The sequence below is a fragment of the Macaca nemestrina genome, chromosome 14 (genome assembly GCF_043159975.1).
Source record: "Macaca nemestrina isolate mMacNem1 chromosome 14, mMacNem.hap1, whole genome shotgun sequence".
Lineage (NCBI taxonomy): Eukaryota > Metazoa > Chordata > Mammalia > Primates > Cercopithecidae > Macaca > Macaca nemestrina.
The window spans coordinates 48,885,792-48,908,936 of NC_092138.1; the positions used below are offsets into that span (position 1 = coordinate 48,885,792).

A 23,145-nucleotide genomic window follows, 5' to 3' on the forward strand; every position below is an offset into this window, starting at 1 on the left:
GAAACCAGCCTGACCAACAAGGTGAAACTCCATCTCAAATAAAAATGCAAAAATTAGCCAGGCATGGTGGCAGGCACCTGTAATCCCGGCTACTCGGGAGGCTGAGACAGGAGAATTTCTTGAACCTGGGAGGCAGAAGTTGCAGTGAACCTAGATCGCGTCACTGCACTCCAGCCTGGGTGATGGAGTGAGACTCTATCTCAAAAAAAAAAAAAAAAGAAAAAAGAAATTCTGGCTTACATCAAAACACAGTCCATTTTCAAATTTGGAAAGACACTTAAGAAAATGAAATTATTTTTCCTTACTTGAAAACTTCTTTGGTGAGAGACTGGTCCAGAACTTGAAACAAAAAATAAGAAACTATATGAAAGGCATCACGGTTCAGCTTGTCAAACATGTTCCTAGTGGTTAAAAATGAAATAGAAATAGAAAAAGAAAAAGAAAATGGTTAATAAACCAAACATCATCAAAAGCTGAGTAAGAGTTCGACACAAATTAATGTTTTCATTCTCTTCAGGAAGTCAAGGCAAATTAATTTTTCTCATTCATGTACATTTTATAACCAGTTAAGAAAAACATGCAAGCTTTCATTTTCTAATTCTCAAATCACAGATTCAATATAAGACTGGCAGAACTGGCTTTAATGAAAACACTCTACAGAAAAGGAAGGAAAACCTAATTCGAGAGAGAACCATGCCTTATAATGGTAACAACCTACATTAACTGAATAACAGTAAATAGTTAATATTTATTAAGAGTTTCCTATTTGCCAAGCACTCTTCTAAGCCTTCTACAAGCAATAACTTAGCTAATCTTCACTACTATCACATACTATCTACTTTAACACAAATTATTTTATTTAATCCTAATGACACTAGATAGTAGTTTGATTATCTTCATTATACAGATGAGGAAACCTAAATTTAGAGGTTAGAAATTTGCCCAAAATCACTTAACCAGAAAGTAGAAAAGCACTGATTTGAAATATGTCACCTCACCCTAGAGTCCAGGGTCTTCACTACTAGATTTTTATTCCCAGAACCATCTTTATAACATAACGCTGGCATTAGTTTTTATTGTTCCATTTACCCTAATTAATCAAAACAAAGCCTAAAAAAAAAAAAAGTGAAAACAAAACAAAAAAACACTAAACCCTTTAAGAAATGTCACACAACTATAAGGAATCAAGAGTTAACTTAAACGGAAAAGCATGAAATTTACTTCCAAAAAATCAAATCAAGTGAATTTCTAACTTAGGATTACCATTCTCTTGCGTAAGTTCCTATGCCTATCCATTTGTCAAACAACACTTTTGTTCTTAGAATGTCTCTACTCTTCAAGTAACACAAATGAAGTTCCATCTATCCTACTTCCCTACCATCTCTCAAACCTGTTGTCTTTTCATAAAGTACCTTGCTCTCTTCTCTTTGACACTTATTATAATTTGTAATAAGACATTTGTTGAAGGTTTGTTCCTTCACTAGACTAAAACACTGTAAGGGGGCGGGTGCAATGGCTCACACCTGTAATCCCAGCACTTTGGGGGGCCAAGGCAGGCAGATCAAGAGGTCAAGAGATCGAGACCATCCTGGCCAACATGGTGAAACCCCATCTCTACTAAAAATACAAAAATTAGCCAGGTGTGGTGGCGTGCATCTGTAATCCCAGCTACTCAGGAGGCTGAGGCAGGAGAATCGCTTGAACCCAGGAGGCAGAGGTTGCAGTGAGCCAAGATCGCACCATTGCACTCCAGTCTGGTGACAGAGCGAGACTTCGTCTCAAAAAAAAAAAAAAAAAAAAAAAAAAAAAAAAAAAAAAAAAAATTCTGTAAGGGAAAATTTATATCTATTCTGTTTACCACTGCATAGCCAGGTCCAATACTGTGGTCAATAAATATTTGTTGAATGAACAAATAAATGAATCACCTCTTTTTATTCCTACTGCCACTTTAGTTCAGGCCTAGATAACTAACTGCAAAGCCCTTCTTCCCCTTCTATCCATTCTCTGTAATGCAACCATATGATTTTTCCAAACTGCAAACCTTTTGGGCAAATATCTTGGAATGGATTGCTGAGTCATATATTAAGCATATGTTTAACATTTTTAAAAAATGGAGCCGGGCCTGGTGGCTCATGCCTGTAATCCCAGCACTCTGGGAGGCTGAGGCGGCTGGATCACCTGAGGTTGGGAGTTCGAGACCAACCTGACCAACATGGAGAAACCCCGTCTCTACTAAAAATACAAAATTAGTGGGGCATAGTGGTGCAAGCCTGTAATCCCAGCTACTCCGGAGGCTGAGGAAGCAGAATCTCTTGAACCCAGGAGGCAGAGGTTGCAGTGAGCCGAGATCACGCCACTGCACTCCGGCCTAGGCAACAAGAGCAAAACTCCATCTCAAAAAAAAAAAAGAAAGAAAAGTGGTCATACCAGTTCAGGCTCATAGAAACAAAAAACTCATAAACTGCAAACCAAAGAGAATGTGTATGTACAAAATATAAGTGAATAAAAAATAATGGGTTTTTTTCTTTTTTGTTTTTAAGAGACAGGGTCTCACTCTTGTTACCCAGGCTGGAGTACAGCGCTACCATTATAGCTCGCTGTAGCCTCAAACTCCTGGGCTCAAGCAATACTCCCACCTTGCCCTCCCAAAGCACTGGGATAACAGGTGTGAACCACCATGTCTAGCCTAATTGCTTTTTTAAGAGACAGGGTCTCACTATGTTGCCCAGGCTGGTCTCAAACTTCTGGCCTCAAGCAATCTCCCACCTCAGCCTTCTAAGCAGCTGGATTTACAGGTGCATTGAGCAATTTTAAAAGTAAATTTGGCAGGGTGCAGTGGCTCATGCCTGTAATCCCAGCACTTTGGGAGGCCGACGTGGGAGGACTACTTGAGCCCAGAAGGTCAAGATCAGCCTAGGCAACACAGTGAAAACCCATCTCTACAGAAAGAATAGAATTAAAATTAGCCGGCCAGGCATGGTGGCTCACGCCTGTAATCCCAGCACTTTAGGAGGCCAAGGCAGGTGGATCATGAGGTCAGGGGTTCAAGATCAGCCTGGCCAAGATGGTGAAACCCTGTTTCTACTAAAAATACAAAAAAATTAGCCAGGCATGGTGGCAGGTGGCTGTATTCCCAGCTACTCGGGAGGCTGAGGCAGAGAATTGCTTGAACCAGGGAGGCAGGGGTTGCAGTGAGCTGAGATCGCACAATGGCACTCCAGCCTGGGCAACAGAGCAAAACTCCATCTCAAAAAAAAAAGAATTAAAATTAGCCAGGCATGGCAGCAGGCAACTGTAATTCCAGCTACTTGGGAGGCGGAAGTGGAAGGATCACTTGAGCCCAGGAGATGGAGGCTGCAGTGAGCCACATTCAGGCCACTGCACTCCAGCCTGGAAGACAGAGCCAGATTATCTCAAAAAATAAAAACAAAAAAGTAAATTTGATGCCACATCCATGCTTAAAGCATTTAAAGAGCCGGGCACGGTGGCTCAGACCTGTAATCCCAGCACTTTGGGAGGTCGAGGCAGGTGGTCAGGAGATTGAGACAATCCTAGCTAATATAGTGAAACCCCGTCTCTACTAAAAAAATACAAAAAAAATTAGCCAAGCGTGGTGGCAGGCACCTGTAGTCCCAGCTACTCGGGAGGCTGAGGTAGAAGAATGGAGTGAACCTGGGAGGCAGAGCTTGCAGTGAGCTGAGATCATACCACTGCACTCCAGCCTGGACGACAGAGCAAGGCTCTGCCTCAAAAAAACAAAATAAAATAAAATAAAGCATTTAAAGGGGACATGTGTTACAAGATGGCGAATCTTGCAGAGAAAAGGAAATGCTTGTACCTTGTTGGTAGAATGCAAAGTAGTACAGCCTGGCCAATGTGGCAAAACCCCGTCTCTACTAAAAAATAGAAAAATTTGCTGGGCACGGTGGCAGGTGCCTGTAATCCTAGCTACTCAGGAGGCTGAGGCAGGAGAATTGCTTGAACCCAGGAGGCAGAGGTTGAAGTGAACCAAGATTGCGACATTGCACTCCAGCCTGGGAGACATAGCACACTCTGTCCCAAAAAAAAAAAAAACTAAAATTGCCAAAACACTGCAGAGAATGACGCAGTGACAATGAGAGCCATTCTCAGCGGAACTCTGGAAAAGCTTCAGACTTCACCAGTATAGAGAAAATGTGACTGTGCTATGGGCCATCAAATCATGTGAAACAAATAATACATGAACCTGATAAATGCTATACGCTTGTAGTCAATTTTTTTTTTTTCCCGGAGACTGAGTCTCCCTCTGTCACCCAGGCTGGAGTGCAGTGGCGCGATCTAAGCTCACTGCAACCTCCACCTCCTGGGCTCAAGCCATTCTCCTGCCTCAGCCTCACCAGAACCTGGGACTACAGGCGCACGCTGCCACGCCCGGCTAATTTTTTTGTATTTTAGTAGAGATGGGGTTACACCGTGTTGCCCAGGCTGTTTCCGAACTCCTGAGCTCAGGCAATCCGCCTCCTCGGCCTCCCAAAGTGCTAGGATTACAGGCACGAGCCACCACGCCAGGCGGTACTCAATTTTTAGAAAAGACTGCTAGACAGGCCGCTACACACGTTAATAGTAACTTCTCAAAAATAATTACCAAGCAAAACTTAATTACAGTTGTAAATCTTGACAGAAAAAATACAGCCAAAACAAGTCAAGAGGGGGAAGGCAGAGGAGGAGGAAGGAAATCTTATAATAGCTCGGTTCATTGTGAAATTATGGTAGGAATCAAAAGAGATTGATGAATCAAGAAATAGAGGTCGCTGGGTGCGGTGCCTCACGCCTGTAATCCCAGTACTTTGGGAGGCCGAGGCGGGTGGATCACCTGAGGTCAGGAGTTTGAGACCAGCTTGACCAACATGGCGAAACCCCGTCTCTACCAAAAACACAAAAATTAGCCGGGCGCAGTGGCGGGCACCTGTAATCCCAGCTAGTACGGAGGCTGAGGCACAAGAATCGCTTGAACACAGGAGGAGGAGGTTGCAGTGAGCCGAGATCGTGCTACTACGCTCCAGCCTGGGCGACAGAGCCAGACTCCGACTCAAAAAAAAACAAAAACAAAAACAAGGAAAAAACCACAGCCACAGTCAGGCATGGTGGCTCAAGCCTGTAATCCTGGCACTTTGGGAGGCCGAGGCCGGCGGATCATGAGGTCAGAAGTTCGAGACCAGGCTGGCCAATGTAGTGAAACTCATGTCTCTACTAAAAATACAAAAATTAGCCGGACATGGTGGCGGGCGCCTGTAGTCCCAGCTACTCAGGGGGCTAAGGCAGAAATCACTTGAACCCGGGAGGCGGAGGTTGCAGTGAGCCGAGATCGCGCCACTGCACTCCAGCCTGGGCGACAGAGCGAGACTCTGTTTAAAAAAAAAAAAAAAAAAAAAAAAAAAAGCCTCTAGAAGAACTGAAAATATGTAATTTACAAAAATATAACAGATTGAGAAGAATAGAAGATGGCCAATGTATCTATCCCAAATTCCCCTTGGCCTACAGTGGGAATGATGAAACAGAGATACTGGCTAAAGTTGATAAAACATAGAAATAAAACAGAGTTATTTACAGTGGGTTATTAGGAGAGATCCATAACCTTAACAGAAGTGGAAAAAGTAGGGAAGGGGCTTTTACTTTCCATACTTTTCATTAAAAGGGTATTAGTTTTTAATACCTTCTCCGTTGTTTTATGCTAACTCCAGCATGCCTTACTAATTCAAAAATTAAAAATTATAAAGTTAAACCACCTTCAAAGGCTCCCTTGAGTTCAAAAGGCATTTTGTACGTAAGATTCCCCTCCTCTTCCACTACTACCCGCCATCCCTCCCACTACTCCACAGACCACCCCTCCACCACCTAGGCAGAATTAAGCTGTCCCTCCAGTTTTGCACTCTGCCCATCTGCAGACTTTGCACTCGCCTACAGATCGCTTCCGGCACTCTTCCATTATTTACTGTCTGCCTCTGCCACTAGGCTGGCAGCAACTGGGAGTAGGAACTTTGGAGTCAATGCCTGGCACAGAGTAACCGCTCAACCAATTCTGATTAATCAACCTCCGGGGTATACAAAAGGGCAAGGCCGGGATCCCCCGGCTCAGGCTCCCTCGCCCCGACAGCCCCGGCCTCCTTACACTCCGAGATGCGTGTGCGACACGATCTTTCCGCAGGCAATGGTTGCCGGGCCTGGCTCGAAGCCGAGCGCCTGCAGATACATCCAGAGATGCTCCTTCTCGAAAGTGGTGACCGAAGCCGAGCTCATCCTCGCGGTAGGCACGGCGGCTGCGAAGAAAGAAAGCGCAAACCCAGGGGACTCGGAGGGCCCTCAAGATCCCTCCCTACGGTCAGCCTGAGGTCGCGGCGGTCCTTCCATTGCCAAAGTCTGCTCCTTTCTCGCCCCGAGCCATTTCGCCTCAAAGGGACTTACAGCCTCCGGGAAACTGAGCTTCTAACGGTAGTGCGGGCACAACTGCCTCAGCAAAGCCACCACAAACCGAGACTCCCGCCCTTAAGGAAGAGCAGTATGCGCCTGCGCCGCCAGTCTTCCGAAGGAGGAGGGACTTCCCGGAAGGACTATATCTCCCGCCATGCCATGCGCCCTTCTCTCCTCCCTTCCGGTCATGCCCAGCCAAGAAACTACAAGACCCACGCGGCATTGCGCGGCCAGCGAATTGTTCTGCGCTTGCGTAATGGCTATCTTGCCCAGATCCTCGTGTCTTCGGGTTTTTCTGATTGTTGGTGTGTGGGGTTCATTTGCTTGTGTATGCTAGTTGTTACGTCACATAAAAGCCATAAATGGAGCACTGTACCTCGGTGTAGAGAGAAGAAGCATTGGTTCCATCCTCCGCTATGCTCACTGTGACTCTGATCAAGTCACGTAATCTCTGAGCCTCATTTCTGTCATTAGCGAAATCTATGCCCTCAAATACTAGATGCTCCTTTGCCTGCTTTAAATGAAATCTGGCTCCCTACTCCCCCTGCAGTCTTTTTTTTTTTTTTTTGAGACGGAGTTTCGCTCTTGTTGCTCAAGTTGGGGTGCAGTGACAAGATTTCGGCTCACTGCAACCTCCGCCTCCCGGGTTCAAGCATTTGTCCTGCCTCAACCTCCAGAGTAGCTGGGATTAACAGGCGTCCACCACCACGCCCGGCTAATTTTTTGTATTTTTAATAGTCTCTGAAAGCACAATAGAGACAGTTTCACCATGTTGACCAGGCTAGTGTCGAACTCCTAACATCAGGTTATCCGCCGTCCTCGGCCTCCCAAAGTGTTGGGATTACAGGCGTGAGCCACTGCGCCCGGCCGCCTGCAGTTCTCTTAACTGACGGCTGTTGCCTACCACAAACCCCATAGACAACAGGGCCTCGAAATGGATTGGGTAACCTGCTTTTAAGTCTCATTGCTACCTCTGGCAATTATTGCCTCCTGCCTCACTAAAACCACCTTAATAAAAAGAGGCCAGGCACGGTGGCTCAAGCCTATAATCCCAGCACTTTGGGAGGCCAAGGTGGGTGGATCACCTGAGGCGGGGAGTTCAAGACCAGCCTCACCAACATGGAGAAACCCGGTCTCTACTAAAAATACAAAATTAGCCGGGCGTGGTAGCGCATGACTGTAATCCCAGCTCAGCTACTCAGTAGGCTGAGGCAGAAGAATAGCTTGAACCCAGGAGGCAGACGTTGCATTGAGCCAAGATCCTGCCACTGCACTTCAGCCTGGGCGACAAAGTGAGACTCTGTCTCAAAAAAAAAAAAAAAAAAAAGAGTGAGAGGAGAGAGAGAGAGAGAGAACCCACCAAGTTGCCCAGGCTGGGCTCGAACTCCTGGGCTCAAGCGATCTGTCCACCTTGGCCTCCCAAGGAATGAGCCACCGCGCCCAGCCTAAAACCACTTTTTGAAGTTTATGCATAGCTTTTCACTGTGGAGGTCATTGTAAGATCTCTGGTTCCATTCTGGTGGTGCAGCCTGTGGTCCAGTTGCGCAGGAGGCTGAGGTGGGAAAATCATGTGGGCCCTGGGAAGCTGAGGCTGCAGTGAGCTGTGATTGCACGATTGCACTTCATTCAGCCTAGTGACAGAGCAAGACCCTTCTCCAAGCAAAAGAACAGCAACAAAAAAAATCTCTGACTCCTGTCAACAAAGAGTCAAACTCTGTAAAATTGTTACCGGTAAAAACAGAGTCTTGATCCAGACCCAAAGAGAAGGTTCTTGGATCTTGTGCGGGAAATAATTTGAGGTGAATCACAGAGCACAATGAAGGAAGGAAGTTTATTGGAAACTACTCCGTTGAAGAGCGGAGCAACCTCAGAAAGGAGGCGGAGGAACACACGGGCCTTTGTTACTGTCTCTACTTATGAGAAACTATAAAGAGCTGTAATTAAACTTGGAATGCGCAGATGTGCTCACTAAAGGTGGGGCTATTGTGCTTTCAGAGACCATTAATCTTTCAACCTATGCTTGCTCATTAACATCATCTTTAAGTAAAGTTGGCTGCTCTTTAGAGCATCTGGACATTCTGCAGGATTGGTGGGAGATGTCCTGTATGGCCATAAATATTCTGTTATTATAATTGGTGGCAAGCTTAGAATGTGGCTGTTTTTAGACCATAAGCATTAATTTTATAGGAGCCTTGTAAGTGCCTAGCTAGTTTAAGATGGAGTCACTTGAGTCATGTTTTATTAAACCAGAGGCCTGGAAAGCAGGGGTTCCTCTAACAAAATATTTAAAGAAGTTTATTCTGAGCCAAATATGAGTGACTATGGCCTGAGGCACAGTCTCAAGAGTTCCTGAGAACATGTGCCCCAGATGGTGGGGCTATAGCTTGGTTTTAGGGAGACATAAGACATCGATCAATACATGTAAGGTATACATTGGTTCTGTATAGAAAGGTGAGGCAACTCAAAGTGGAGGGTTCAGGTCATAGGTGGACTCAAAGATTTTCTGATTGGGGCGGGCATGGTGCCTTACGCCTGTAATCCCAACACTTTGGGAGGCCGAGGCACTTGAAGTCAGGAGTTTGAGACCAGCTTGGTTAACATGGTGAAACCCCGTCTCTACTAAAAATACAAACATTAGCCAGGAGGCTACTCAGGAGTAGCTGAGGCAGGAGAATCGCTTAAACTCAAGAGGCCAAGGTTGCAGGGACCTGAGATCGTACCACTGAATTCCAGCCTGGGCGATTCGGTGAGACTGTCTCAAAACAAAAAAAAACAACAACAAAAAAGATTTTCCGATTGCTATTGGTTGAAAGAGTCAAGTTACTATCTAAAGACCTAGAATCTATAGAAAAGTGTCTATCAAGATAAGTGGTTGTGGACACCAGGGTTAGTATGAAGTCTCATAGGTGGCCACCCAAAAGTACTAGAAGCTGGGTGTAGTGGCTCATACCTGTAATCCCAACACTTTGGGAGGCTGAAGCTGTGGATTGTTTCAGCCCAGGAGGCAGAGGTTGCAGTGAGCCCACATCATGCCACTGCATGCCAGTCTGGGCAACAGTGCAAGACCCTGTCTCAAAAAAAAAAAAATTTTACGCTAGACACAGTGGCTCGCACCTGTAATCCAGCATTTTGAGGGGCCAAGGTGGGCAGATCACCTGAGGTCAGGAGTTCAAGACTGGCCTGGCCAACACGGTGAAACCCAATCTCTACTATAAAGACAAAAATTAGCCAGGCATGGTGGCAGACGCCTGTAGTCCCAGCTACTTGGGAGGCTGAGGCAGGAGAATTGCTTGAACCCGGGACGCAGAGGTTGCAGTGAGCTGAGATCACATGCCATGCCACTGTACTCCAGCGTGGGTGACAGAGCAAGTATTGGATTCTCAGTTAATCTCTTCAGGATGGGGATGGCCTGCCAGGGGAAAGATCTACTTATTTCAATAGAGATTCTATTTATGTATTTATTTATTTATGAGATGGAGTCTCACTCTATCACCCAGGCTAAAGTGCAGTGGTGCCATCTCGGCTCAGTGCAACCTCTGCCTCCTGGGTTCACGTAATTCTCCTGCCTTGGCCTCCCAAGTAGCTGGGATTATAGGCATGCGCCACCATGCCCAGCTAATTTTTGTATTTTTAATAGAGAAAGGGTTTCACCGTGTTGACCAGGCTGGTCTGGAACTCCAGACCTCAGGTGATCTGCCCGCCTCGGACTCCCAAAGTGCTGGGATTACAGGTGTGAGCCACCGGCCAGCTTCTTTACAGATGTAGATTTCCCCCCATAAGAGACGGTTTTGAAGGACCATTTCAAAATATAACAAAGAAACATATTTTGGGAAAAAATATTTTAATTTCTGTCTTTATCTGTCAATGTTATGCCAGTCAAGTTGGAAAGTAAGCTGGGTTATATAGGCTTAAACAAAACCCATCTGATGAGATTTTTATGACTTGTAGGACATGACTCCCCAAGTTCTATAGATAGGAATTTGGACAAGAAAGAAAAAAGGTCAGAGTTTAGTCCTCACTCACTAGGCCTCATTCTAAGATTTGGCAGCTAGGCGCAGTGGCTCATGCCTGTTAATTCCAGCACTTTGGGAGTCCAAGGCAGGAGGATTACTTGAGACCAGGAATTCCAGGCTAGCCTGGTATTCTCCCGCCTCAGCCTCCTGAGTAGCTGGGATTACAGGCATCCGCCACCACACCTGACAAATTTTTGTATTTTTAGTAGAGACAGGGTTTCACCATGTTGGCCAGGCTGGTCTGGGGCTCCTGACCTCAAGTGATCTGCCCGCCTTGGCCTCCCAAAGTGTTGGGGTTACAGACGTGAGCCACCATGCCCAGCCCAATCTTTTTAAGGTTTTTTGTTATAGAGAGAAGGTCTCACTATATTGCCCAGGCTGGTCTGGAACTCCTGGGCTCAAGTGATCCTCCCACCTTGGCCTCCCAAAGTGCTGAGATCACAAGTGTGAGCCACTGCCTCCAGATTGCTTCTACAATTTACTCCCTTAATTAATACTTCTTTTTTTTTTTTTTTTTTTTGAGATGGAGTCTCGCTCTGCCACCCAGACCAGAGCGCAGTGGCATGATCTTGGCTCACTGCAACCTCTGCTTCCTGGGTTCAAGCGATTCTTCTGCCTCAGCCTCCTGAGTAGCTGGGATTACAGGCCTGTGCCACTACAACTCGGCTAATTTTTTTTTCTTTTTTTTGTATTTTTAGTAGAAACGGGGTTTCACCATGTTGGCCAGGCTGGAAACTCCTGACCTCAAGTGATCCACCCACCTTGGCCTCCCAAAGTGCTGGGATTATAGGCAACTAATACTTAATGTTGCTTTGTGCCAGGCACTGCTCTAAGCTTTTCATAAATGTTAACTGTTTAATCTTCATAGCAAACCTAACACTATTACTGTTTTACTGATGAAAAAAAATGAGGCATAGAGAAATTAAGTAACTTGCTCAAGGTCACACATAAGTGGCAGAGTCACATTAGAAACCAGAGTCTGAGCCCTTACCCATCATGCTATGCTTCCTCCCAGTTGACCTGCTTTTAGTCACATGCCCACCACTAGGCTAAGGGAAAGCAAAAACCTTGACCACTATACCCACTGAGACCTTCAAAATAAGCATGAATGAATCATGGGAGACCAAAAGACAACAAATGTTCACTATACTAGAGGGAAAAAAAATCATGAAGTCAAGATTATACAGCCCAATTTTTATTGTAAGTATTTCAGCAATTAAACGTTAAATAATTATATTAAATGATATATGACACAGAACTAGGATCTCTTACAAAAGTTTAGATGAGAGTGTCATTGCAATTAAGACCAATATAGCCAAAAAACTAGATTAACACTCTTCAAAGTCACGGGAATAAAAACAGGAAGTTTAATGTAATGCAAATTGCATATTCAACCTAAAGGGGTATTTTATTGTTGTTAGTTATTCAACATTTTGCCCTGAGAGGACAGGGTCATTAGCATGTGAATGATTTGATCCGTTCTCCTCTTCCAAAGCTATAATATCTGGAATCTCATCCGTCTCAGATGTCAAGTCTATGGTGGTGAAATCAAGTACCTGTAAAAGAAGAATCTTGGATATTGAAACAAACACTGATGAAGCAGAGTTGTCAGGTCCATCTGAGCTCATGGAGACTTTAGTGCATGTAGGTGAACCTTGCTTTGTCCATAGCTGTGTTTTTGAAAAGATGTTTGTGGTCTTATTCATGCAATTCCCTCATACTATAAAAGCACTAAGGAAAACTTTTAAAAAGGAAACTAACTAGTGGTGGCACCTAGTCAATGAAGGCTTTTTTAAAAATACCAGATATATAGCATTTCTTGTTATTTCTCGTTATTCTCGTTATTCAACTATTAATCTATTACTTTCTTAAAATCCATAATACTTTTCCATAAGCAAGTGTCTAGGAAAATGTCTAGCAACTGAGGAAACAAAAGGTCTTTTTATGGTTGAAACAGCCATCACAAAACCCCACCTCTTCCCTACACAGGAAAACCTTTAGGGACAAGAAACTCTATCAAATTTTATTTTATGTACAATTTTGATAAGCTAGGTAACGTTTCTTAGCAAACAACAGATTAAAACAAGAAAATTAAGGCCGGCCGTAGTGGTTCACGCCTGTAATCCCAGCACTTTGGGAGGCCGAGGTGGGTGGATCATGAGGTCAGGAGATCAAGACCATTCTGGCTAACACAGTGGAACGCTGTCTCTACGAAAAATACAAAAAATTAGCTGGGCGTGGTGGCATGCACCTGTAGTCCCAGCTACTCAGGAGGCTGAGGCAGGAGAATCACTTGAACCTGGGAGCAGTGAGCCAAGATTGTGCCATTGCACTCCAGCCTGGGCGACAGAGTGAGACTCTCTCAAAAAAAAAAAAAAAAAAGAAAAGAAAAGAAAAATTAACAACATATAACATATTACTAAAGGCTAGAATCTTGATAGTGGAGGGAAAAAAAACAGCTGATTACCTAACAGGAAAAAGAGCTAACAGCAACTAAAATCCCTCAAAAAGACTGGGCGTGGTGGCTCACGCCTGTAATCCCAACACTTTGGCAGGTGGATCAGGAGGTCAGGAGTTCAAGACCAGCCTGGCCAAAATGGTGAAACCCTGTCTCTACTAAAAATACAAAAATTAGTCGGGTATAGTGGCAGATGCCTGTAATCCCAGCTTCTCGGGAGGCTGAGGCAGGAAAATCACTTGAACCCAGGAGGCAGAGGTTGCAGTGAGCCAAGATTGCACCACTGCACTCTAGCCTGGGTGACAGAGCAAGACTCTGTCTCTGAAAAAAAAAAAAAAAAAAATCCCTCAAAAAATAGAAGGAAAGAGGGAAATTGGGGAGTCATTGTGGGGCTTTTTTGTTTTGTTTTGTTTTGTTTTAAACGGAGTTTCACTCTGTCCCCCAGGTTGGAGTGCAGTGGCGTGATCTCAGCTGACTGAAACCTCAGCCTCCCAGGTTCAAACCGATTCTCCTGCCTCAGTTTCCCGAGTAACTGAGATTACAAGCGTGTGCTGCGACCATGCCCAGCTAATTCTTATATTTTTTAGTAGAGATGGGGTTTCACCATATTGGCCAGGCTGTTCTCGAACTCCTGACCTCAAGTGATCCACCCTTCTTGGCTTCCCAAAATGCTGGGATTGCAGGCGTGAGCCACCACACCTGGCCTGGAGTTATTGTTTAATGGGTACAGAATTTGTGCTTAAGATGAATATAACAGCGATGGTTGTATAACATTGTGAATGTGCTTAATGCTACAGAATTATACATTTAAAAATTGAAAAAATGGAAAATTTGACACTGGATTTCGGTTTTGTTTGTTTTGAGATGGAGTCTCATTGTCACCCAGGCTGGAGTGCAGTGGGGCAAACTCGGTTCACTACAACCTCCACCTCCCAGGTTCAAGTGATTCTCCTGCCTCAGCCACCCAAGTACCTGGTATTACAGGTGTGTGCCACCACACCCGGCTAATTTTTGTATTTTCAGTAGAGATGGGATTTCACCATGTTGGCAAGGCTGGTCTTGAACTCCGGACCTCAGGTGCTTCATTCACCTTGGCTTCCCAAAGTGCTGGGATTACAGGCATGAGCTCCTGTGCCCCACCAGCTCTACTATCTTTTATATGACACTCTCAAATGGCACTTTCATAAAATCCATACCAGCTAAAAACCTAGAAAGCATATTCTGTATCAAGACTCCCTTGTGAGATTCAAAACCTTTCATTATATTATATTTCATATCATATCTCTAATCTGCAGGCCCAGTTTAAGCAAGTAAAACCTGAGAAGAATCCCAGGCAATTCTCTCTACCTCCCATTGCAAACATTTTCCTTTTGACTGCCTGCCTATCGCTTCACTTAGTCATCTTACTGACAATCTTAACAATTTTTTTTTTTTTTGAGATGGAGTCTCGCTGTCACCCAGGCTGGAGTGCAGTGGTGCCATCTTGGCTCACTGCAACCTTCGCCTCCCAGGTTCAAGCAATTCTCATGCCTCAGTAGCTTGAATTACAGGAGCAAGCCACAATGCCCAGCTAATTTTTGTATCTTTCGTAAAGACGAGGTTTCACCTTGTTGGCCAGGCTGCCCTTGAACTCCTGGCCTCAAGTGATCGGCTGACTCGGCCTCCCAAAGTGCTAGGATTACAGGCATGAGCCACCGCACCTGGGCAATCTTAACAATTAAAGATGTACTGTGTTAATCAGCAGTTTCATCTGTCAAACTCAACGAAGTGCTCCCTCTCACCACCAATTGAGAGTATAATTTCCTGATTCAGTCTTTTCCTTCCGAGCATTCTATTCCTGACTCTCAGCTTAGGATGGTTAGTTAGAGGTCCTTAACCCTCACCAGTCCTAAAAATATGACCTGGGTCTAGCCCAGTGAGGGTCAAATTAATACCACTTTTTTTTTTCAGGAGTTGATAATTTCTAAAACTAAAGTTTTATAAGTTCAGTTCTAAAGAAGTTCATTTTGGGGTGGAAGGAGCAGGGTAGCATCAGAATCTCAAAAGGTAACCAAGAAAGATACCATAAAACAAGTCTTTGGCTTAAGTTGACCTTGAGCCCTGTATCTTATGTAAACCAAATTTTAGTTTTTTCCTTTTCATTTCATTAGTTGTTTCTTTCCTGCAGCCTTAAACTCCTGGGCTCAAGCAATCTTCCTGTCCCAGCTACCTGAGAAACTGAGACTATAGGTGCATACCACTAGGCCCAGTTTCATTAGTTCTTTAATACCTATAAACTGCCTTTTCAAAGTGGATATATTTTCCTAACCATGAGCTGGTATTATATACTCACACCTGAACTGCCAAGTTAAAGATACTACATGTCACTGTCCCACAGATGATGTCCCCATGCTTCTAGTGCAAATTAAAAAAACACATCCCCATCCTCAACACTCACTTCCATCTGTTGAGGCAACATTAACTTAATAGATGAGAAAACTAAGGCTCAGTGATTAATGGCCAATGCATCATGTTCCTTTGCATTTTTGCATAGGACAAACTAGAAAGACTATGTTATTATTACAGGCAAAGGAAAAAATGTTCTTGAACCCTCCCTGAGGCACATCATGCCAGGTTTCATGCAGTCATATGTTTACGAACCTGCCATGGTTACATACTGTGTCAGCCTTAGTATTTTCCCTCAAAAGAACTGTTTTCTGGAGGAAAACAAGTCTGTAAAACCAAAATTTTCTGCCAGTTTATGCAACAATGAAGCTGCAAGATGTGAGAACACAGACCAGGTTCAGTAGCTCATGCCTGGAATCCCAGCACTTTGGCAGGCCGAGGTGAGTGGATCATTTGAGCTCAAGAGTATGAGACCAGCCTGGGCAACATGGTGAAACCCCACCTTTACAAAAATACAAAAATTAGCCAGGTGTGATTGTGCATGCCTATGGTCCCAGATACTCAGGACACTGAGGAGGGAGAATCGATTAAGCCTGGGAGGCGAAGGTTGCAGTGAGCCAATCTCACTACAGCACTATTGCCTGAGCAATAGAGCAAGAGCCCATCTAAAAAAAAAAAAAATTCCAGAACACCACAAATCCTGAGACATGTTGACAAATGAATGAAATACATATAGACACAAACTTGAAACACAAAGACAGACAGCAAAACCATGACCAATGTGCACAGCTCACGGCAAAAAGCAAGGGCTGCTGGTGCTCTTCTAGAAGCTAAGAATGGTCTACATTTTATCCTGCCCCTGCTCAGGAAGAAGAGCTTTGAGACCGCTCTTCTTTTCATAAGCTATTCAAGTAAGCACTACAATTCTTTTTTTTTTTCTAATTTGTACTAACTTAAGTAACACATTGTAACTCTTATTAATAGGGAAACACAAAGGTGTATATTCAAGATAAGAAAGCATGTGTAGCCGGGCGTGGTGGCTCACGCCTGTAATCCCAGCATTTTGGGAGGCCGAGGCGGGTGGATTACCTGAGGTCAGGAGTTTGAGACCAGCCTGTCCAACATGGTGAAACCCCATCTCTATTAAAAAGACAAAAAATAGCCAGGAGTGGTGGCACACGCCTGTATTTGGGAGGCTGAGGGCAGAAGAATAGCTTGAACCTGGGAGGCGGAGGTTGCAGTGAGCTGAGACCACACCATTGCACTCCAGCCTGGGCAACAGAGCAAGATTCTGAATCAAAAAAAAAAAAAAATTAAGAGCCAGAGGCCTAGAAAATGCCAGTCACTGGGAACAGGGAGGCAAGTAAGTGAATAGGCTCTACCCTGGAAACCCATACATCACAAAAGTTCATCCTTCCCAGAAACCAGAAGCTCCTTATCTGCAAAACAAATCCTAGGGACTTCCTACCTACCCTCCAACTCAACTCACCTGTTTATTAATTTATAGAGTTACACTGAGGAGAAAAAATTTGTAACTTGATAAAAAGCTTTTTTTTTTTTTTGAGACAGGGTCTCACTGTTGTCCAGGCAGGAGTGCAGTGGCAAGATTTCAGCTCACTGCAACCTCCACCTGCCTGGTTCAGGGGATTCTTGTGCCTCAGCCCCCGAGTAGCTGACATTACAGGTGCATACAGCCATGCCCGGCTAATTTTTGTGGGTTTTTTTGTTTTTTTTTTTTTTTTTTTTGAGATGGAGTCTCACCCTGTCGCCGGACAGGGTGGAGTGCAATGGCGCAATCTCGGCTCACTGTAACCTCCACTTCCCGGGTTCAAAAGATTCTCCTGGCCGGGCGTGGTGGCTCAAGCCTGTAATCCCAGCACTTTGGGAGGCCAAGACGGGCGGATCACGAGGTCAGGAGATCGAGACCATCCTGGCTAACACAGTGAAACCCCGTCTCTACTAAAAATACAAAAAATTAGCCGGGCGAGGTGGCGGGCGCCTGTAGTCCCAGCTACTCGGGAGGCCGAGGCAGGAGAATGGCGTGAACCCGGGAGGTGGAGCTTGCAGTGAGCTGAGATCCGGCCACTGCACTCCAGCCACTGCACTCCAGCCTGGGCGACGGAGCGAGACTCTGTCTTAAAAAAAAAAAAAAAAAGATTCTCCTGCCTCAGCCTCCCGAGGAGCTGGGATTACAGGTGCACGTCACCATGGCCAGCTAATTTTTGTATTTTTAGTAGAGATGAGGTTTACCATGTTGGCCAGGCTGGCCACTGTTGGCCACTCCTAACCTCGTGGTCTGCCCACGTTGGCCTCCCAACATGCTGGGATTACAGGCGTGAGCCACCACGCCCGGCCTAATTTTTGTGTTTTCAGTAGAGACTGGGTTTCACCCTGTTGGCCAGGCTGGTCTCAAACTCCTGATCTCAAGGGATCCATCCATCTCGGCCTCCCAAAGTGCTGGGATTACAGGCATGAGCCACCGTGCCTGGTCCATAAAAAAGTTTAATAGACTCATTCATACCAAAGGAGCATGTAAAGTTATGTGCTGCTTCCTCGTTTTCATGGAGATAAAGGGGTGAACCAGGATAGAAAGAGACGAATTTGAGTTAGACTTCAGTTCTGCTGAGGGCAGCCCTGCTTACCTTTTAGCAGGGACAGCCAGAAGCATGTAGCTCTATTTCACACCCTTTTTGTTCTTTTTTTTTTTTTTTTTGAGACGGAGTCTGGCTCTGTCGCCCGGGCTGGAGTGCGGTGGCCGGATCTCAGCTCACTGCAAGCTCCGCCCCCCGGGTTCACGCCATTCTCCTGCCTCAGCCTCCCGAGTAGCTGGGACTACAGGTGCCCGCCGCCTCGCCCGGCTAGTTTTTTTTTTTTGTATTTTTTTAGTAGAGACGGGGTTTCACCGTGTTCGCCAGGATGGTCTCGATCTCCTGACCTCATGATCCGCCCGTCTCGGCCTCCCAAAGTGCTGGGATTACAGGCTTGAGCCACCGCGCCCGGCCTTGTTCTTTTTTTTTTTTTGAGACAGTCTCACTCTGTTGCTCAGGTTGGAGTGCAATGGCAAGATCTTGGCTCACTGCAGCCTCCACCTCCCAGATGCAGGGGATTCTCCTTCCCCAGCCTCCCAAGTAGCTGGGATTATAGGCACACACCACCAGGCCAGGCTAATTTTTGTATTTTTTTTTTTTTTTTTTTTTTGAGACGGAGTCTCGCTCTGTCGCCCAGGCTGGAGTGCAGTGGCGCGATCTCGGCTCACTGCAAGCTCCGCCTCCCGGGTTCCCGCCATTCTCCTGCCTCAGCCTCCCGAGTAGCTGGGACTACAGGCGCCCACAACCGCGCCCGGCTAATTTTTTGTATTTTTAGTAGAGACGGGGTTTCACCGTGGTCTCGATCTCCTGACCTTGTGATCCGCCCGCCTCGGCCTCCCAAAGTGCTGGGATTACAGGCGTGAGCCACCGCGCCCGGCCTAATTTTTGTATTTTTTGTAGAGACAGAGTTTCACGTTGTTGGTCAGGCTGGTGTTAAACCCCTAACCTCAGGTGATCTGCCTGTCTCGGCCTCCCAAAGTGCTGGGATTACAGGTGTGAGCCACAGTGCCGGGTCTATTTCACAAGTTCTGAGACTCACTTTTAAAAACTAGTTTGACATATTGCATATGCATGATAAGGAGATTCAGGATAGTTCCTAAATAACCAATGTTGAATGGACTAGAAGTCTGGATACTATAAGCAGGAGGTAAGAAGAATCTTTGTCGGCCGGGCGCAGTGGCTCACGCCTGTCTCAAAAAAAAAAAAAAAAAAAAGAACCTTTGTCTACAGGGGGCTTAAAGTCTTTTTACTTCTAATTAGTCTCACATGGTCTTCTATATGTACCTCCCCAACAACAACTGAGGTTAGTGACTTTCTCCCAAAATAACAACACAGTAAGTAAAGTCCAGCTGAGGCTGGACACTGAAGAATCTCTCTTTAGGACTCACACTTTAACTGGTTCCCTGGCAAGAAATGCCCAGTGACTTTACATGACACTGATTTAAATAATCACTTGCTTCCTTTCAGCTCTGATTCCTTTTCAGTAAGGTAGTCAGACATGATTAGGACATTTTACTGGTTTAAAAACAGGCCAGGTGCGGTGGCTCAAGCCTGTAATCCCAGCACTTTGGGAGGCCGAGGCGGGCAGATCACGAGGTCAGGAGATCGGGACCATCCTGGCTAACATGGTGAAACCCCGTCTCCACTAAAAAATACAAAAAACTAGCCGGGCGAGGTGGCGGGTGCCTGTAGTCCCAGCTACTCAGGAGGCTGAGGCAGGAGAATGGCGTAAACCCGGGAGGCGGAGCTTGCAGTGAGCCGAGATCCGGCCACCGCACACCAGCCTGGGCAACAGAGTGAGACTCCGTCTCAAAAACAAACAAACCCACTCACAGGGGTCCAGTAAGTTGGCAAACAAAGAGGGCCAACTGTCACCTAGTAAAATTTGAGTATGCACATCAGCTTTTAGTTTTTTTTTAATCTGTTATCAAGCATCCCATTTTTAACATTAGCCTTCCAATGTTCTCACTCTGCCAATTTCCCCAACAGGCCAACTGAAATTCATGTATGTATAATAACTCTGTCATGCAGGTTAAGCAGCTCTACGAAAGCAACACACAAAGCATATGGAACAAACAGCATGTAACTTGTCTATCCTGCAGTGAATTTTATTGAATTCAAACGTAGTATTATTCCTATTTGAGAAATAAAAAGCTAAAATCAAGTTTTACAAGTAATCATCATGAGATAAACCAGTGAAGAAGACTTTTCAGATCATACCGGAGCTGACACCAGTTTCTACCCCAGCCCACATGAAGATGTTTTTATTCAATACAAACAGGAACAGAGGCAACACAATGGCCACAGAATGAGAACGTAAGTGCACTTGAATTTTTTCTGAGTTCTGGCTATAGGCTCTGACAAGCCTAGCATTCTTTTCTTACCAGGTGAACAGAATCATCTGCTAATGCCAGAAACTTTAAAGCTCTTAATTCAGCTAGAAACAACTATAATTGAGGGCCTTTTTACTAGCTTCTTGCTTCCCAATTTAGGGTTGCCTAGCAAGTTAATTTCAACATAACAGGTCATCTGCCTGGCCACATCATGCACTAGTGACAGGGGCAGGTTTAATGAGTTTTGTGCTCAGATCGCTGGGTCTCCTGGCTGCTCTTGTCCATCTCTGCACCTTGGTCCTGAGCATTCTGAGACTCAGTCAGCTGAGGATAAAAGGGACCTACCAGCCAGTTGAGGGGCGTGTTGTTAACAAGATAATCCATCACATCATCTAAAGATTCCTTCATTTTCTGCAGCTGCCCCTTGCTAGAAGTGAGGAGGCTGTCAGACACTTCCTTAAAGGAGGCAGCACTGCGGAACACTGAGTAGATGTCGCCTGCCATCACCCCCATGTGCTTGGCCTGATCTTGGATGTTCTGCGGTACGCCTTGGATGTTGGACAGCAGGTTGTGGCACGTGGTCTGGAGCTGCTGAGTCAGGTTGCGGGCAATTTCAAGAGTACGTGACTCAATGTGCTAAAAATAAAAGTTAAAATTAGCAGTGGATCCAGCAGTGCTATGTTAAGTTAGTTCAATGACAGTAAGCTGGTTATGTGTCCACCACATATATGGATTCTTCGGCTTTTAAAAATCCTCATTACAATGCCGAGTGCAGCAGTATTATTCACATTTCATAGATGTGGATATAAGCTTAGAGTTTAAGTAGATGGCTTCAGTTAACAACTGGAAAACAGCTGGGTAGGGATTCGAACTAGTGCCTGAGTCTCCAAAGTTCATCATCTTAAACTGAAGAAACATATTAGGTAGGGGAGACCCAAAAGAATGGAAATGTACTTCATTCTAGTAATGTAATATATATATTCCCTCCTCAAATAAGATGACAAGACATGCTCCTTGCAGGAGATGGAGACCATCTTGGCCAAAATGGTGAAACACTGTCTACTGACTTCAGAGCTTTTGGGAAGCAAAGAACCACTTTCTAGGACATTTCCTAGAATATCCTAGAGGATATTTCTTTCTGTTTTTTTTTTTTTTTTTTTCTTTCTTTTTTTCTTTTTGAGACAGGGTCTCAGTCTGTCTCCCAGGCTGGAAGGCAGTGGCACAATCATGGCTCACTGCAGCCCTGACCTCTTGGCTTAGGTAATCCACCCACCTCAGCCTCCCGAGCAACTAGGACTACAGGTGCACACCACCACGCCCTGCTAATTTTTGCATTTTTTGTAGAGATGGGGGTTTCACAGTTGCCCAGGCTGGTCCTGAATTCCTGGGCTCAAGTGATCTGCCTGCCTTGGCCTCCCAAAGTGCTGAGATTACAGGTATGAGCCATTGCACCCAGCCAAGATGCTATGTCTTCTCTCCAGAACCTTAGTCACCTTACTGCCCTTTCACTTAGTTTATTCACCCATTAGTTCTCAGTTTACCATTCATCTCTTCCAGGAAGCAATGTGACTCACCTACCCCTACTCCAAGGCTGCCTGAGATAGTCTTCCCATATATTTTCTTTTGTTTTTTGAGACAGAGTCTTGCTCTGTTGCCCAGGCTGGAGGGCAGTGGTGTGATCTCGGCTCACTGCAACGTCTGACTCCTGGGTTCAAGCGATTATCCTGCCTCAGCCGCCCGAGTAGCTGGGACTACAGGCACGTGCCACCATGCCTGGCTCATTTTTTGTATTTTTAGTAGAGACAGGGTTTCACCATGTTGGCCAGGATGGTCTCGATTTCCTGACCTCATGATCTGCCCACCTCGGCCTCCCAAAGCATTGGGATTACAGGCGTGAGCCACCGCGCGCGGCCAATAGTGCCTGTATTGATGCTGTTAAAAAACAACCGGACTTGGCTACTCTGAGCGTACTGCCTATGGGATAGCCCTCTTCTGCAAGGAGCATTGGAAAAAAAAAAAAAAGGCACAATAGGACAGCATGGCTGGCTGTATCCCCTGTTATTCTGTACCCATTATGAGGGCAAGGCCTATGTTTCTCATTTAGTTGTATCTCACTTGGGGCATATGTATACTCATAGGTTGTTAGATAAAATTATTCCCTGCCTAGTTTTGCTTTTCTGCCACATAACTAGCCACCTATGCACATGGTATCGTTCAACCTTTTGATACAGAAGAGTATTCTAAGACATAGTACGGAAGAATTGAAATGAAAAGTCTGACAAGAACTTCTTCAGAAATCAGCGAACGACTGTCCCAGTCATCTTACCTCAGCACAGTGGGACTCATCAGTATCATCGTATCCAATGCTCCTTTTCCACTCCACCCATGAGAGGTAGAGCTTATCCTGAGCATCCAGAATTTTCTGATTGGCACTATGCACATTCTTCCTGGCAAATTCAATCTAGACACAGTGAAACAAGACAAAGGAACACGCAAGTCAGATATTCATGTTAGCCCATTTGCAGATGTATGATGTAAATCAGGCAATATAAAAACTAAGAATTGGCCAGGCACGGTGGCTCAAGCCTGTAATCCCAGCACTTTGGGAGGCCGAGGCGGGCGGATCACGAGGTCAGGAGATCGAGACCATCCTGACTAACACGGTGAAACCCTGTCTCTACTTAAAAAAAAATACAAAAAACTAGCCAGGCGAGGTGGCAGGCGCCTGTAGTACCAGCTACTCGGGGGGCTGAGGCAGGAGAATGGCATAAACCCGGGAGGCGGAGCTTGCAGTAAGCTGAGATCTGGCCACTGCGCTCCAGCCTGGGCGATAAGAGTGAGACTCCGTCTCAAAAAAAAAAAAAAAAACACTAAGAATTTCCTGGAGTTGAATGAGATCTATTCCTGCTATCATTGTTATT

The 23,145-nt window shown here is 45.3% G+C and overlaps 2 protein-coding genes across 5 annotated transcripts in view; both read right to left on the minus strand.

The window, feature by feature from the left end:
- Nucleotides 1–6,563, minus strand: part of LOC105489060 (HAUS augmin like complex subunit 6) — a 51,091-nt gene extending 44,528 nt beyond the window's left edge. For both annotated transcript variants that reach the window (XR_011612625.1, XM_071077840.1), the window contains exons 1-2: nucleotides 6,149–6,563; nucleotides 306–401 (exon numbers count right to left, since the gene is read on the minus strand). Coding sequence is in view for 1 of the 2 variants with exons in the window: in XM_071077840.1 (XP_070933941.1) it covers nucleotides 306–401; nucleotides 6,149–6,276 (224 nt within the window). In the remaining variant the exon portion in view is untranslated. The remainder of the gene's footprint in view (nucleotides 1–305; nucleotides 402–6,148) is intronic.
- A 5,070-nt stretch (nucleotides 6,564–11,633) lies between these two features.
- The window catches only part of LOC105489173 (perilipin 2), a 90,187-nt gene continuing 78,675 nt past the window's right edge, over nucleotides 11,634–23,145 (minus strand). For 2 of the 3 annotated variants that reach the window (XM_071077845.1, XM_071077844.1), the window contains 3 exons: nucleotides 22,551–22,685; nucleotides 20,570–20,860; nucleotides 11,634–12,016 (listed from right to left, as the gene is read on the minus strand). In XM_071077845.1, the coding sequence (XP_070933946.1) occupies nucleotides 11,882–12,016; nucleotides 20,570–20,860; nucleotides 22,551–22,685 (561 nt within the window). In that variant the 3' untranslated portion in view covers nucleotides 11,634–11,881. Of the gene's footprint in view, nucleotides 12,017–19,974; nucleotides 20,861–22,550; nucleotides 22,686–23,145 lie in introns of those variants that run through there. The other variant, XM_071077846.1, reaches the window with a different exon arrangement.